The 15,939-nt window shown below is 39.1% G+C and overlaps 3 protein-coding genes across 3 annotated transcripts; 2 read left to right on the forward strand and 1 right to left on the reverse strand.

The window, feature by feature from the left end:
• Positions 1 to 312: 312 nt before the first annotated feature.
• LOC145230184 (cholinesterase-like) lies at positions 313 to 6,057 on the forward strand. The gene is made up of 7 exons (XM_080095568.1): positions 313 to 2,290; positions 2,380 to 2,579; positions 2,932 to 3,167; positions 3,688 to 3,818; positions 3,879 to 4,713; positions 4,876 to 5,075; positions 5,256 to 6,057. The coding sequence occupies exons 1-7, from the start codon at positions 1,684 to 1,686 to the stop codon at positions 5,390 to 5,392; spliced, it is 2,346 nt and encodes a 781-aa protein (XP_079951694.1). The 5' UTR covers positions 313 to 1,683; the 3' UTR covers positions 5,393 to 6,057.
• A 3,558-nt stretch (positions 6,058 to 9,615) lies between these two features.
• LOC145230027 (NADH-quinone oxidoreductase subunit B-like) lies at positions 9,616 to 10,508 on the forward strand. Its single transcript, XM_080095378.1, has one exon. It carries the CDS (start codon positions 9,700 to 9,702, stop codon positions 10,426 to 10,428), a length of 729 nt encoding a protein of 242 aa, XP_079951504.1. The 5' UTR covers positions 9,616 to 9,699; the 3' UTR covers positions 10,429 to 10,508.
• Positions 10,509 to 10,766: 258 nt separating this feature from the next.
• LOC145230026 (ras-related protein Rab-43-like) lies at positions 10,767 to 12,541 on the reverse strand. The gene is made up of 3 exons (XM_080095377.1): positions 12,166 to 12,541; positions 11,694 to 11,871; positions 10,767 to 11,580 (listed from the first exon to the last, which is right to left on the reverse strand). Exons 1-3 carry the CDS (start codon positions 12,475 to 12,477, stop codon positions 11,321 to 11,323), a joined length of 750 nt encoding a protein of 249 aa, XP_079951503.1. The 5' UTR covers positions 12,478 to 12,541; the 3' UTR covers positions 10,767 to 11,320.
• Positions 12,542 to 15,939: the final 3,398 nt, after the last annotated feature.

Raw genomic sequence — 15,939 nt, forward strand, 5'->3', positions numbered from 1 at the left:
GTCGTAAGAGCTTATCTGTGTTCGTAAAATGTATTACAACAAAAAAAAGATAATGAGGTTATTGCCTAAATTTTAAGTAAGTAAAGGCTTGCTCCCAAAACGTGATGTCTTCTAATCATTTAACAAACTCGTAAGTTTAGAGCACAATGTTTACTTAGATGATGGTTATAAAATCTGGTACATCTGCGAATCTATTTTAAAATTATTTGTTGTCTGTTTTTAGTGAGCATGACCTAACCTCAATTGTTTGAAATTTTCCAACTAAACCATCATTCGTTTTATCTGATAGCAACAATTTTGGTCGCAGTGTCGTAAAAAAGTATTGAGAAGTGCGCACAATACTGTCATAAATTATTTGAAATAAAGCCGTTTTCGAGTGTAGATTCAGATAGTAGGCTATACTTTGCGATGTTATGCAGCAAAACAGGCCAAGAAAATTACCCCATTGTAGCACACGTTTACCATCAACTAACATGTCTCGTGGTCAAGTTTACGCCCAAACGTTCCTATTTGACGGGAGAGACTGGGTGCAGTTTGTAGCTATATCTTCTATTCGTCCCAAGGGATTGCCCAAGTTCACAAAGGTGCAGTATATTTATCAAGCGGCCGTTATACAAAATACATGGATACCAGGTGCCACACAAAACCATGCAGTCGCGCTCGTGACCTATGCAAGGCTTGACAAGTAATTACGACGCCTCATAATAACAACACGGGCGGCAATCTGACATCTCAGCATCAAATTTCAGAGGCCTATGGGCAATAGTTTGGCACGGCTTGCAAGATCGATCTTTTGTTTACGCCTCAATAAATGCTGGTGAGAAATTGGTCCTGAACGAATGCAAAAAAATCGTTTGCCACTGGCTACGCGATGGAGTACGTCTCATTGGTCGCAGGTGATATATCGGTCAGAGCGAATGCGCTAACACGTAGTTGTATGCTTTATGTTTAAGATCCATTTGAATCCCTCGACTTAATGGCTTCTATCATCAGCGAAATCTCGCAACGTGTAAAAAATATACTCCACAGGTTGATCGATTTTCCACGCGTAATGCGATTTTCCGGGGATTTTCGTGGACATTTAAGGCGGCAACTTGAGGACCACAAACCACTTGGGTTGTCTTAAGGTCGCACTGACGTATTCTTGTTCGTTCTAACTTGGTAATGAAACCCAGACCAGGACAATGACTTTGGGATCGTTGTGTTGTTTCAATACAGACAATTCCGTCACGTTTTTCCAACTCCAACCTTCGTGTTTGTAAATTAGTCGTTCAGTGTGTTGGTTGAAGCCGAAATGAGCAGTTTAACTTTTTTCTGTGCTGTCCTGGGATCTATTGCTAAGGTTGACATCTCCTGCTAATTGAGATATTTGTCAACTAAAAACGAAGCGTTCAGTGGCAGCATTTATCAAGTGGAAATAATAAAATCAATATCAATTGTTTGCACTCCAGCGGCATTCCTGTCTTTAATTGTCCACAGATTGAAGCACTTTTATGTCCTAGTTTAGCGGCTGTAAATATCTTTGCATAAAACTTATTTGATTTTAAAATTTTCTTTCAGTTTGTAAAGGAGTATTTCGTGAAATGAGTTCATAGCCAGCGTGAAGGTGATCTGGCCGATATAATCGGTCAAACAAGCTTGTTTATTCTGCAGCAGAGGCGAGAGTGCAGGTGTGTTGCCAAGATGAATGCTTTTACCTGGAGTATATGTGTGTTGTCAGTCATAATGCTGCTAACACAAAGCGCGGATTGCCGGCAACGCCATCACAAAAAGAGAAAGCGGCATCCAGGTGGTCCGGAAGAACACGACAACAAATCGAATGTGGCTAAGAAATCTAAGCAAGGACATTCAAAAAGACACCGACAAAAATCAATGGCGTCCACTACTCCCGAATTTTCTCCTCAAAACGTTACCCAATACAACGCTACCCAGTCGTCCATGCCCTACAACGTTTCCACGTCGTTTGGTACGACAGTATTGCTACCTGGCATAACAACCGACAGCTACACTGCGAACTTGACATATTCTACAACTAATAGTTCCACCGCATGTAACGATTGTGTGATTGCAAACACAACAGCCGGAAAAGTACGTGGAAAAATAATAGAGGTTTTGCCAGGAAAATGGGTGAATCGCTTTCTCGGCATTCAGTTTGGGGAACCACCAATTGGACCCAATCGTTTTAGGGCTCCAAAACCTGTTGCAAAATGGAAAGGAATTAGATCTGCGTTTTCTTATGGAAACACGTGTTACCAATGGAGAGATTTAAGTTTTACACATTACAAAGAGGGTAAGCATTTGTCAAGTATTTAACAGACTCTAAACTTCCAAACAAAATATAGCACACTAACAAAAACTGCTATGTGAAAATTATTTTAGATTTTGAAGGAACAGAAATGTGGAACGCCAATTCACCCCTGAGTGAGGACTGTTTGTATCTTAATGTATGGGCTCCATCCTCTGCGCCCGAAGGTGACTCACAGTATGCAGTGCTGGTGTGGATATACGGGGGTGGATTCTACAGTGGTGCGTCATCACTGGACGTGTATGATGGGAGGTGGCTTGCTGCAACTCAAAAGGTGTGTGGCCAATTTAAACGAATGTATTTTATAAGTAGGACAAAGATTTTCATTGCTGAAATAGTATAAGTGCGACGATTGGATAAAATATTATATACTTATAAGATCTACAATTTATTTCCGTTTTAATAAAAGATCGAAAAAATTGGCGACCTGCACAAAAAACATCCTGGAAAATTAAAACTTGAATTATTAGAGGATTAACATGGTACATTTTTATGTTTCAAAAGCTGGTTATGATTAACTCCAAATTCAGTAGATCCCAGGAGGGAACGGTTCCTCCGTTGTTGATATTCAATAATGTCATTTACGTGGAATTTCGCACCATTCCAAATATTCCTTTTTCCCAAAGGTGGTTGTGGTTTCCATAAATTACCGGGTGGCCGCTCTTGGATTTCTAGCCGCGGGAAGAGACGATTTACCCGGAAATGCGGGATTATTTGATCAACGTCTGGGTCTTATGTGGGTCCAGGATAACATCAAGAACTTTGGAGGTGATCCTGAGAAGGTGACAGTTTTTGGCGAAAGCTCCGGCGCCGCAAGTATTTCCTTCCACATGATGTCGCCTTTGTCAAAAGGTTTATTCAGGTGTGAATATTTTTAGGAGCCACGAACGTGGTCGAATGTTTTAAGGTGTTTGTCTCATTTTCAAACAAAAACCCCCTGGGTTGAATATATTAGTAAAATCACAAAAAAATATTTTGAAAACCTAGAATGTTAAACGGCAGGAATTTTGTACTCATAACCAGGTTTTTTTTTAAGGTTTGGTTTGGGTGACCGCTAAGTAGTTTTAAGAGACCGCAAGTGTTTCATTTAAATACCAAAAAATAGCCTGTAGTTGCAAGTCCAAATTTTGGGAAACCGCTGGAGAAATTTAAAACCCCCAAAACACCTTAAAAAAACACTGCTCATAACCATAGCCGAGCTGATTCGTAATAGCCCCAAAAATGTTTTTTTAGCGCAAGAAAGTCAGTCGTATTATGATACTGTTTTTGCTTTAATTTTGTAAATAATAACTTAACGACACGATTCTTAGTTACTCGATCAACGTTATTTTTGTCGGCTTGTCAGATTTCATACATTTAAATAATAAGGATTTTTATCGCAGGAATGCGGTCATTCAAAGCGCATCGTCTCTTAGCCCTTGGTCAGTTTTGCCCTTGCAGGAAGCAAGGCGTCGTGCAAGTAAACTCGCAAAGGCCATTGGTTGCACCTTCACTAAACCCAAAGCAAGAACACGTACGTTTTTTCGTTATGCAATACATTTCTTCTGATAATGGAGCATGGTTTTTCTTGCAGGATTCAAAGACCTCCCAGCCTACAAAGACATCAACATAACCTGCATGCAACAATATCCAGCTGGAAAATTGGTAAATATCGAAATGGCTTTGGAAGATTACGGAACAGCTAGCTTTCCAAACGCAGTAGTGGTTGACAACAATTTCTTGCTTAAAACCCCACAAAAAATTATACAAAAGGGTGATTTTTGGGGCAGTGAAGTGAACGTTCTTGCTGGATTCAACTCCAATGAAGGAAATTACTTTCTTGTCTACGGATCTCGTGGATTTGATCTGGCGAGCGAAAGCAAGATTGACGCTAAGGAGTTTAAGGCAGGCGTTAGGCGTGCCCTTAAAAACCGAATGTACTTCGACTCATTATTTGCGGATAACGTGATGATTAGTTCGGCCCAATATGTCTACACAAATGGCGTCAAACCAACAGAAAAACGGCGACCACTGTCGGAGCGAATCGACGAAGATTGGTATCCGTTTGATTTTCCACTTCGCGATCTTGCAACCAAAGATCAAACAAAACATGACGCTAAAACCTTTTACCGTGATCTGCTGGACGATATGGTTGGCGATATTAACTTTGTATGTCCTACTGTCGACTATCTTGATCGAAGTTTGATTTTGCAAACACCTGGAAACATGTCTCCACAAAGACTCTACCTGTATAACTTTGTGCATCGCAGCAGTAATAATCCCTGGCCTGAATGGATGGGAGTTATGCACGGTTATGAGATTGAGTTTATCTTTGGACTGCCTTTGCACGATGTGCTAAATTACACGGAGTTGGAAAAAAATCTGAGCATTGAAATTATGCAACAGTGGGGAAACTTTGCTAAATATGGGTAGGTACTTCACTAACGTTCAACATAAGACATAGTGTTTAATGCTGGAATTTTATGACTGCTTCATTTCAAGCTTAATATCATTTAACATCTGGTTGGTTATGATGCATGACTATAGATTGTTTGGGAGCTTCGGTAAATTTGATTTATTTTGATACCCAGGGACCCAAACGGCAATGACTTGCGGTTGGAAAGCGAGTGGCCTCTTTACACAAATCGCACCAAGTACGTCAATGTGATAGGCGACCCCTTCAACGACACTCTCCAAACGAAAGCCTCATTATTTTCTCAGCGCTACGCACTTCATCTAAGCCGCTGCTCGTATTGGCGAGATGTTTTTCCAGAGCTTAAGGCAAATTTAGGTGAGTTTACAACACAATAGTTTTTGATTCTTCATTTTTCGCATCTTTAAATCCAAACATACTGGGAAGACCAACGGGTCAACGCAGAAAAAGACCAAAACGCTATGATAATGTTTAGGCAACACGACTTTACCCCCAAATCCGTTTTTCCTGACGATTTGTTTTGAATTTTTTACGCAGAGCAAATTCAACAATGCCCGGGAAGAAGCAGTGGATCTAGAAGTGATTTACCTGGTCTGGCCACTATCGTTTCGTCGTCAATGTTATTAACTTTCCTAGCATTCTTAACGTCCCTCTCTCTCGCTCCAGCTCTTTAATGTTGTCTCTTCTGCTGTTACTTGCACGACGAAATAGGAGCAATTATTTAACACAACAAACCGGTTGGCTATCTATATTTGTGGAATGATTATTGTAACCAATTATACGTGTTAATTTTTTATGTGCCTTTTGGTGTTGTGAAACGCAGAATAGTTATCTGTCCCAATGCGACATTTTTCTTTTTTTAAGATATATTTAACGTTGTATTGCAACTGCACCTATACCCGCAGCATACTTTTCGGGGATAACTGGTTGAGAGAGCACTTCTATATTATACACATATACAAAGTGTCTATTCCTAGGGGCATTAAATACTGCATGTTGCGTGTCTAAAAATACCCAGGCTAGGAATAAATCAAGCGCTTTTTTTAAAAAAATACCCAATTTGATTGCTAAAGATTTTGCAACATCGTGAGGCATAAATCAATCAGCACCAGGTCGATTTTAATTGGTTTTATACCCGCGCAGTATCCATTTCATTCCGTGCATCGATTTAGGGGCCGTGTATTTAATTTGTGAGTCCTTACGTAATGTGTTTCAGTCGAATGCTTTTCAAGTGTACTTAGGTCGTCTCGTGATGTCTTCTGCGTGTCGTATCGATTCATTTGATATTCTAATCCGATTTATTGCATGTTTTGTGTACATAAATTAATAAATACCTGTTAGAAAAGAGCCTGATCCTTATGTTGTTGCAGCAGAGAAATGACGGAACGTCTCTTATTCTGTTTTGGCCCGAAACCGTCAGTAAGTGGGCAGGGTGCTGAGGATAATTACGAAAGCGTGATGATCGATAATACGTTTGCGAAACGCCCATAGTAATTATTTTTCGTTCCTGCCGTTGTAATAAAGATACAGCAGAAGGGCGTTGTTTGGTTAATATCGGTGCTACCGGCTTTTGCCTGCTATTGACTTATACTTTTTATTATTGATTTCATTTTAACAGTCTTTAGGTTTTTGCAATTGTTAAACCAAAACGAAATGAAAAATCGAAATTAACATTGGACAGAAGAGTGCTGATGTAGTTAGCAAATGCTCCTGAACAGCATCAAAGATACACATACGTTTCTTTTTGTTTTTAAAAGAGGAACAAGCAATGGCATGTTTTTTTTCATTTTTGTACCATACAATCTCTCGTGGATTATTGTTGCGGTATTTTCCTCTAAATCAGTAGTTCTTGAAGTGGTTGCTGCTTGCTAGCGCCCCCTGGAGGCGTTAGCAATCCATGAGTGTGTTTTTTGGTTTTTATCCTCAGGGGCGGCCGTTCTGTCCCTTACATCATGTTTTATTGCATAATATTTTGACTTAAGAAGCTGGTGACTTCAATTTTGTTCGACCTTTCGGATTCCACTGGGTTGGAGCAATGCCGCTCAAATTACAGAATTTGGACTTTGAGAGAAAAGCGGACATAGATAATTACAAAAATATGCAACGACAAAGAAATTTTAAAAGATATTCCCTTCAGCGACAAATGTTGGAAATTTGAACAAATCATTGCACTATATTGAACACTTCTGACTTAAAACCTCAACTGGATAAACTCATATATGGCCTTCAGAACCATTACCATATAATCGTTAGGTTGAAGCAGAGCAAAGGTACCAACAAGACAATTCACAACAGAAAAGTTTGATAAATACCCGTAGGTCAGTGGTTCTCAAACTGTGGTAAGCGTACCACTAGTGGTACGTCGGAACTTTTCAGGTGGTACGCGAGTAGCTTTCTGTGATATAATTTACCTAATTTAGGTTTGATCTATAAAATTGCAACTCAACTGACCCAACTGATCAGCGTTCGTGTTTTAAACCTTCATTTGAAATTGTTAAATGCGCTAACCAGGTTAAGAAAATGGGTAGAGCTACTAACACTGAGCTTCTGCTTTGGCCCGGTCTGAGAACTTCTGGTAGGTGGCGCAACAGAGCATAGGCGTTTATGGTGCTGACTCAGCAATTATTCTTACGTTAAACCCAAACTGCTGTAACAGCACCATAAACCCCTATGCTCCGTTGCGCCACCTACCAGAAGTTCTCAGACCGGGCCAAAGCTGAAGCTCAGTGTTAGTAGCTCTACTAAGAAAATGGGCCTATTTCTTGGTCCTATTTCTGTTCAAACAGGGTTTAGGTGATACGCAGCGATGGAAAAAGCTGTCTGGTGGTACGCGATCCATAAAAGATTGAGAACCACTGCCATAGGTGATTAGTTAAGACATGGATGACTACTATGTCTTAACTGGATACTGGTCAATCTGGCGATATACTGCGAAGCTGACATGTGCAGCATACGAGGCAGGCAAAGGTGTTTGTGATTCGACTTTCGGCGGGTTCTCCACTAAGCTTATGTAGCTCCGCTGGCAGAGCGCGAGTCCTGGAAAGACTCATGTCGTAGGTTCGAATGCCACCGCAGGCAAGACCATATGGTGAATACTTGGTGATAGGCTGATTCGGTATGACGTCTTCAACAGGCCTGGTGCAGCCTACGATGATACCCATATGGGCTATAGGTGACGCTTAAAGACCATTTGCAAAAAAATTAAAAGCAACTTGTGTGAAAATGCTGACGGTAAGGGCTATTGTGGTTGGGGTGAAGTTAAAAAACTAAGTTCCTAACCTTACATAGTCTCACTGATTTTAAATATCTTAGCTCTTTACGCCATCTTTCGGTATTGAGCAAACTTTTCTGTTGTGTGTTCACACGTCAGTAGTACTTGCGATCGCAACTAGTCAAAAAGCAAAAAACGTACAATCGGAAATTTTTTTGTTTGTTTTTGTTACAAAATCGGCTTAAATAAAAATTTCGAGACTCTCGAGATTCTCGAGAAATGGATTTTTAATTTCTAGTTCTCGAGAAACGAAAAAGTCGAGAAATATTCAGTAGCTCGTTAGCTCCACTGCTTATCCTAAATCATCATGATGATATCTGCAGATTAATTTATTATTTACACTGTGAATTTTACACTACGTTCTATTTTGTAGGCTGCTCACTTTGTAGGCTACTTGTTATGTTATTGATTTAAAAAAGATATGTTACATTGATTTAAACTTGTTGTGAGAGAATACACGCGGCCACGCCATTACCTAGTACAAGCTACAACACAAACAGTGAATCTAAGGTGACAAAATAGGTTGCGACGCAAACAATGGACGTGTGCCGATACATGCAGCTGTCTTTTGATAAGTCTTACCAGTGATAATCCACTCAACAATGATCAAAATTCGGGATGAGTACTGACTACTGAGTACTGACCTTTTTATAATATTTTGATTTTTCACAGAACAGTAACTGTAACTCTACTATAGAGTTAGCTATAGCTGCAGCTATAGGATATTAGGCTACGCTACTTGAGGACTTATAACTGCAATGTTTACATGGGTATATAGCACACTCGGAAAGTATTGGGAATTTTCTAAATTGTTTATTTGAAAATGTGGCTAATCAGAGTCATAGAAACCACTTTGTATAACAAGAGAAATATTTTTTTCTGTTTTTGACATGTGGATCGCTGGCACTGTTTGAAAAATGGTAGATACTTGAAGTACTTGTTTTAAAATAGAATGTAATTTGTATGGTGTCGTAGTGATCTGATCACTGTAAAGGTGTCATGTAGCTATTTTAAACTAGCGAAACAAGTAATTGTAGTGTGGACATGTATTGGATAATATCCTAGCGTTAAGAAGTCAAAATCATTTGTCAAATTATAACAGCTGCTTGGCTTGAGCTTTTTTTCAACTCAATACATTGATTGACTTGTTGTTTTGAAACTAATATTAATTTGCAAAAGAGTAGTTTAGGCCAGGGGTGTCCAACATGTGGCACATGTGCCAAAAATGGCGCGCAGAGCATTTGAAAATGACACACAAGCTTTTGCAAATTCAGATGATTATCCTCACTTCAGTAAAAATTAGTAAAAGTTACACAACCCACTAATTAAATTGTTCGTTTTTTGACAAAACTTAAGCCCCGTTACAAACTATTAGCATCTTGTGTCGCATTAACATAATAAAAGGTTTTTGGAGTATCATAAATTGAGCCCGTCATGTTAGGACGTTTAAGAAATGGTATGGAAAAAATACCAAACGTTGGCACGCGAGTTTATTCTAAAACAAAATTTGGCACGGCGGTGTGTTTGAGTTGGACACCCCTGGTGTAGGCCAATTCAATGACCTATCTGGAAAAAAGGATTGTTCCAGTGTTGCTTGTTCTGATCCAGATTGTGGACAACAGTCACAAAAGTTTTGTTATTTTTTACAGGTTAAAATTTTAAATGATTATGTAATTTGTATAATATCTGTTGGAGAGCAAGAATTAAACGATGTCTCTGGCTTTAACATGCAAAAGATTAATGTTCAAGACTCCAAACTTTCTTTCATGCACTAGTAGCAGGCTTTTGCATAAAACAGCTGTTGTTCACAAAGATGATGTCGATCGTGAACCAGCTCAAGTCATGCAACCAGTACGTACAGAAATTGGCAGCCTTCGTAACGCACCCAACAAAGCTGAGTACATTGCAACTCGAATCGATGACCTGATTAACTATGTAAAAACCAATTCACTTTGGCCCATGACATTTGGCTTGGCATGCTGTGCAGTGGAAATGATGCACTTTGCTGCCCCACGATATGACATGGATCGCTTTGGTGTGGTGTTTAGAGCAAGCCCCAGACAAGCTGATCTAATGATAGTGGCCGGAACACTGACTAACAAGATGGCACCAGCTTTAAGAAGAGTGTATGACCAAATGCCAGACCCAAAGTGGGTTTTATCAATGGGAAGTTGTGCAAATGGTGGTGGTTATTATCACTATTCATATGCAGTTGTCCGTGGATGTGATCGGGTGGTACCTGTTGATATTTATGTACCAGGATGCCCTCCTACAGCTGAGGCGTTATTGTATGGAATCTTGCAACTGCAAAAGAAGATACGCCGTTCAAGGATGCAATCCTTTTGGTACAGGGAGCATTCACCAAAGATTGACAGATGGAGTGAGGTTTACAAGAAAACTACATCAGTTTCTGAATCAAAACAGCTCGAATCACATTAAACTTTAAATTGTAAAGTTATGTCTTATGAAAACTTGTTTCTATTTTTTTGTTGTGAAGAATAAACTGGGGGCATAAGTGATTTTGTTGCGGTATTGTACAACCCAAACAACATACAACCCAGAATAAGCAAAGGCAAGTGCATTTTATCAAGTCTGTACAACTTACAGTGGGAACCATAGTACATGTTTGCTTCATCAGGCATTTTAAACCATAAACACAACTTTTGTTTCACTAAAAAAAGAAGCGAAGTGTTTTTCTTACAAGGCAAGATAAAATTTTAGTGCCACCCAATTGTGCCTGAGCTTGTTCTAATGTGCATTGCTTTGAAATCTTCACATACACTGGGAACAGACTTGTATTTATGATGTGAAAGCACATAAAAATCCTAAAACAATGTACTGTCAGCAAAAGTTTGTGTATCATTCAGGATTTTGCTTTAGTAGGCAAAATGGCCTCTAAAAAACACTACACTGAAGATGCATTGAAGTAGGAAACTAATCTCTTTACATAACATGAAAATTAAAGCACAGCACATCACATAGTACATAAAATATGCAATACATGTATTACCCAAATTATGCCAAAACAACTACGACACCTATTAAAAAGCTCTCTGTTAAAAAAGTTGAAACTTGATAAAATGGTGGTAAACATGGCATGAAATGCTTGTGTACAGAATAAGGCAAGAATCGTTAGAAAAACTTTTGGCATATAATTTAAAGCATACAAGATGTAGTAAATTTAAATATTGTGTACACAAAAATGCAGCAAATTTATGGGCTTACATACAAATATAAAAACGATTTAAAACACTTCGGGCAATCATAATATCGACAGGGATAATACATAAAGCCAATTGCACATTTAATTCAGAGTTGGCTTTTGAATAAATCAACCAAAACAACACGATGTTCCAACTGATTTTGTGTTATTACTTATATTAAATCCTTGATCATCCTTTGAATCAGCTAAATCTTTGACATTACTTTGTTGCTTTAACAGTTCTGTTGCCATTTTGATGAAGGCATCATTTACATTTGTGTTTTCCTTGGCTGATGTTTCCAAATACTCCAGAACTTCAAATGACTTGCCTTGAGCTGATGCAACTTCATGGCTGACCTTCCTTCTGTCAATCATGTCACATTTGTTTCCTAAATACACAACACAAAACCCAATTTCCATCAGCCTTATTTAGGTAAATTTGTGGTTAATAAAAGTTGCAGGTTTATAAAGGTTTGTCTTGACAGAACAAAAATACACATACCAACAAGCAGTTTCACCACGTTTGTTGAGCAAAATCGGGAAACATCATCCATCCATTCCACTGTACTGTCAAATGTGCTTTCTTTCGTTAAATCAAAAGTGCATATGACGCCATGTGCACTTCGGTAGTATGCTTGAGTAATGGTTCGAAAGCGTTCTTGTCCAGCAGTATCCCATACCTAGAAAACATGAATAGGCAGATTCAATAACCTGTTAGACATACAAAACAAAAAAAGGCAAATTTTATTTCTTAAATGAAAAACATGAAGCATTGTTGCAATTTTTGCACAGCATAATGTATAACATACAAATTATTATATTAGTGTTACAGATTAACTTTGGTATTGAGAAAATTTCAAAATAACTTTGTAAAATTCAAAATAATTGATTCATGTTCACAAAAATCTAAACATTTGAGAAGTGGTTACTTTAAAATGTGTGTAATGTACTGTGTCAGGCCCACAAAAACGTACCTGCAATTTAATTTGTTTTCCATTAATTTCGCAAGTTTTAAGACAAAAGTCCACGCCAATGGTGCTTGCTTGTGACTCAAACCAGGAACCAGTCTTGAACCGTTGGACGATACAGGTTTTTCCTACACCCGCGTCTCCAATCAGTATAATCTTAAACAGATAGTCACATTTGTCTTCCATGGTGCCTATGCGCTTAATACAACAGATATGAACAGGTAAACATATATATTGAGTACTATTTATCACGTGGCAGCGTACAACATGGAAGTGGGCACGTAATCTGAAACGACGAGTCTCCCAACTTCCAACCATCGCAATCAAACTGTCGTGTGGACTGCCTGCTGGTTACTAAAGGAAAAAAATACACGTCAACCGGGAAGTGTTGTCAAAATTTTCGAAAACATTTGTAATGGCTAGTTTTCATATCGTTTGCTTTGGTTAAAATTGTATTTAGGAACATTTCGCCGAAACCACAAACAACTTCAGGTGTGTCGACTTTTCCTCAAATTTTGACGTCATAAAGAAAAAAAAGTATCGAAACAGGGAAAATCCAAAAATAGAAATCATGTAGGCCTGATACAAATAATGAACAAATATATTTATTACTGTCAAAGACAGTATTTCTCAAACCGATGGCCGTGGCAAAGTAGTGTGCCGTGAGTGAGTCTGCCGCGAAATATTCCCTGATGTTTTAGGACTTCATCTAGAAATTTTTGTGTGCATGACAACGTTTTGAAACGTATAGTTGTTCGTAATGAAAAGCATCCTTACTCACCACACTGAAGTTTAAAAGTTCTGGGGGCTCGATTACAGTTCATTCTCTCACAAGCCAAAACTTTAATTTGACAAAACTTTGCAAATGGATTGGTGGTGTTGGGGTTGGCATTATGAGGTTTTAATTAGTGATGCACCGAATCGGCTAAACCAGCGGTTCCCAAACTGGGGTCCGCGGACCAAATGGGGTCCGTACAGCAGTTTTAGAGGGTTCGCAAGCAGAATTAGTCTTTAAAGCATGGGTGTGTAACATTTTTCGCCGGTGGGCCATATAACCAATTTCGGACATCAAGCGAGGGCCATACAATTTTATTCATGTGTACGATAAATTTGAAATTCTTCCAAAGCAACAATAAGTTACATGCTTTCACAACAAATTAATTGTTTATTAGACAAAGGGAATTAATACGTCACATTCGGTTTAGTACTTGAAAACTGGTTGGAAAACGCTGGTTTAGCTCATACTATAGTTATGTATAGTATAGTAACTTTGGAGATTTACCAAAAACTAGTGAAAAATTCTGCTGAATTCTCAGAACAATTGCATTTTTCTCTGAATCAGTGTGTTGGTGAGGGCCACATTAAATAGCTAGGCGGGCCGCCTGTTGCACACCCCTGCTTTAGTTTCAAGGGTACGCAATGTTTCTCAAGTGTAATGCTTGCTTTATATTGGTCTTTAGTTAGCGAATGTTTTCAACATTATACCTGTACTGTTATGCTATGCTAAAAAAAAATATTAAAAAGTTATGAAATATATTAGGCTTTAGCGAAATACCGAAACCGACTGTCTGTTGTACACGACATGAGAGTTGCGCAATTCTAAACCAAAACCAAACATTGATGAGTAATTTGCAGCAAAACCAGTGCACCCATCTCATTTAACGTCTACCGTATTTGATAGTTTTTTTTCTTTTTCTTTCATTGGTGTGGTTTTTGTATTTTTCCTAGAGCATTCTTTGGTTTTTATAGGGCCGCGACATAACAAAATAATTGCAAAGGGTCCACCAGGCAAAGTTTTTTGAAAAGTTTGGGAACCGCTGGGCTAAACAAAGTTTCGCCCGACACCGAATGTTTGGCAGTTGTTGTCGAATACATTAATCTAGTCTGTTCTTTACACAACTTGTAAGCTATGCTTTCGACAAAATCACATGAGCGGTTTGCCTCGGCCGTCGGTGCTTGCCTACGAATGAATTACTGATCGTTTGTGTGGAATGGACAAAACATTATTATTTGTAAAATGATTCTCGTTGACGCGATGTTTGTAGCGTGCGACTCAGCATTTCGATTGAGTCGTCTCAATTTGTTCGACAAACCTGTCGAATAATCGGTTTTCGGTCCGTCGGTGCATGACTAGTTCTTAATATTTCGACATAGTTGCGTTTTATGAAATACATTTTTTTCGTGTAATATTCATAAAGAAGGTACACAATTTGTCTCATTTTTTCATTGCTACTTATTGTCCAGCTAAAAGATAACAAACGGTGAATAACATACGTTGCAGGCCAGTGGTTCTAATTTTTTTCATAGTTAATGCTAAATGTATATATCACAAAAGCTTGATTTGACAGACAGAAGTTAGCATGCCAAATTACGTAGCCTGTGGTATTAAATCTTTTGTTTTTCTTTTTTATGTTGTAAAACTTTCAGGTTCAGTCGTCACTATGTTTTTTGCTGCACCCTTCCTTCCGTCGCCGACAACTCTCCAACAGGGTTTCTTTTGGTGGTTTCTTTTCCTGTTGAACCCCACCCTCCCCCGCCAGTCTTGATGTCCCAATGCGCCAACCTCACCCTCTGATGTGAGTCCCTGCCACATAACGCTATTAGTAACGGTGTAGCTGCAGCGCGTTTATCATCGTTCCACCAATTGTGCTCTTACCTTTGTCGCACTTTATAACGTCCCGACGTTGCGCAGCTATTTCCGGCTTGGTGAATATTTTAGCGCAATTGTGCGGCTACGATTTGTATCACCGGCGAAATAAACTCAACTCAAATTGTGCAATATTCCAAGCTCTTGGGGATCCCACCAAAGTTTTTTTGCCGTCCCCAGAAGGACAGCTAAACCCAGATTGGTAACTGCTAGTATTACCAATGCATTTTTGTCCATAATGTTATTTGGTCGGCCCCATACACATATTCCTAATGAGGCCTCCACAGGAATTAGAAATCAACGACTTGCCAGACTTTCCGGCGGTGTTTTAACACGGAGTGGCGCCAATCACATCTGCAAGGCCCTATCCAGTTTCGCTTTACTTCGCTGCCAGTCGCCGTTTGTACACGGGACAGGGGAGTAATCTTTTTCATTGCGGGTTAAAACCGGCTGCAACGAACCGTCGAACCTCAACGCAATGTTGCTGCTTTCCCACGAGGTCCGATGCCCTCACGTGGGAGAGTGAATTCCTCTCCGAGTTATTTGACTTGTATCGATGCTCACTAGAGATATCGTTCAGTTAACACTTGGCCAATTGAGCTAACCTGATGGTCAAAGGATTTGACCTCTAGGTGTGATCTTTAGCAGCGATAAACAATAGCTCAGATACTGAAAACGTGCCGTTGCCAGCGACGCGTGTTAAACTATGGAAAAAACGTATGAAAGTTTTTTAACTATTGTTTGTATCCTAAAGTTGACACGGCATTCTGCTTCACTTCAGTGAATTTTAGATCGGCCCGCCGCACGAGACAGTTTAGTATGTAGCGGCCGAAACACAATTACACACTGTTCTTTTTTTTATATATATTGACTTTTTTGCGTAATTTTAGCTACATGAATTGACACCATGTCATTTAACAATATCTTGATTTAACCAAACTGACACAGCATGCGAGGGATTTGAACAGAACACTTTCGAATCTCGAGGGGGCGCTGTTTCCTCGCACTTGCGCAATTTTGCTGATGGAAGTAAACAGCGGTTTCCTTTGAGAATTAAAAAACATTGGAACCCGAATCTTGTGCGACCGCAATATTTTTTTCATTGACTTCCCTAAGGGGCAAACATTCGATAA

This window comes from Phallusia mammillata, chromosome 5 (assembly GCF_965637545.1).
Source record: "Phallusia mammillata chromosome 5, kaPhaMamm4.hap1.1, whole genome shotgun sequence".
Taxonomy (NCBI): Eukaryota; Metazoa; Chordata; class Ascidiacea; order Phlebobranchia; family Ascidiidae; genus Phallusia; species Phallusia mammillata.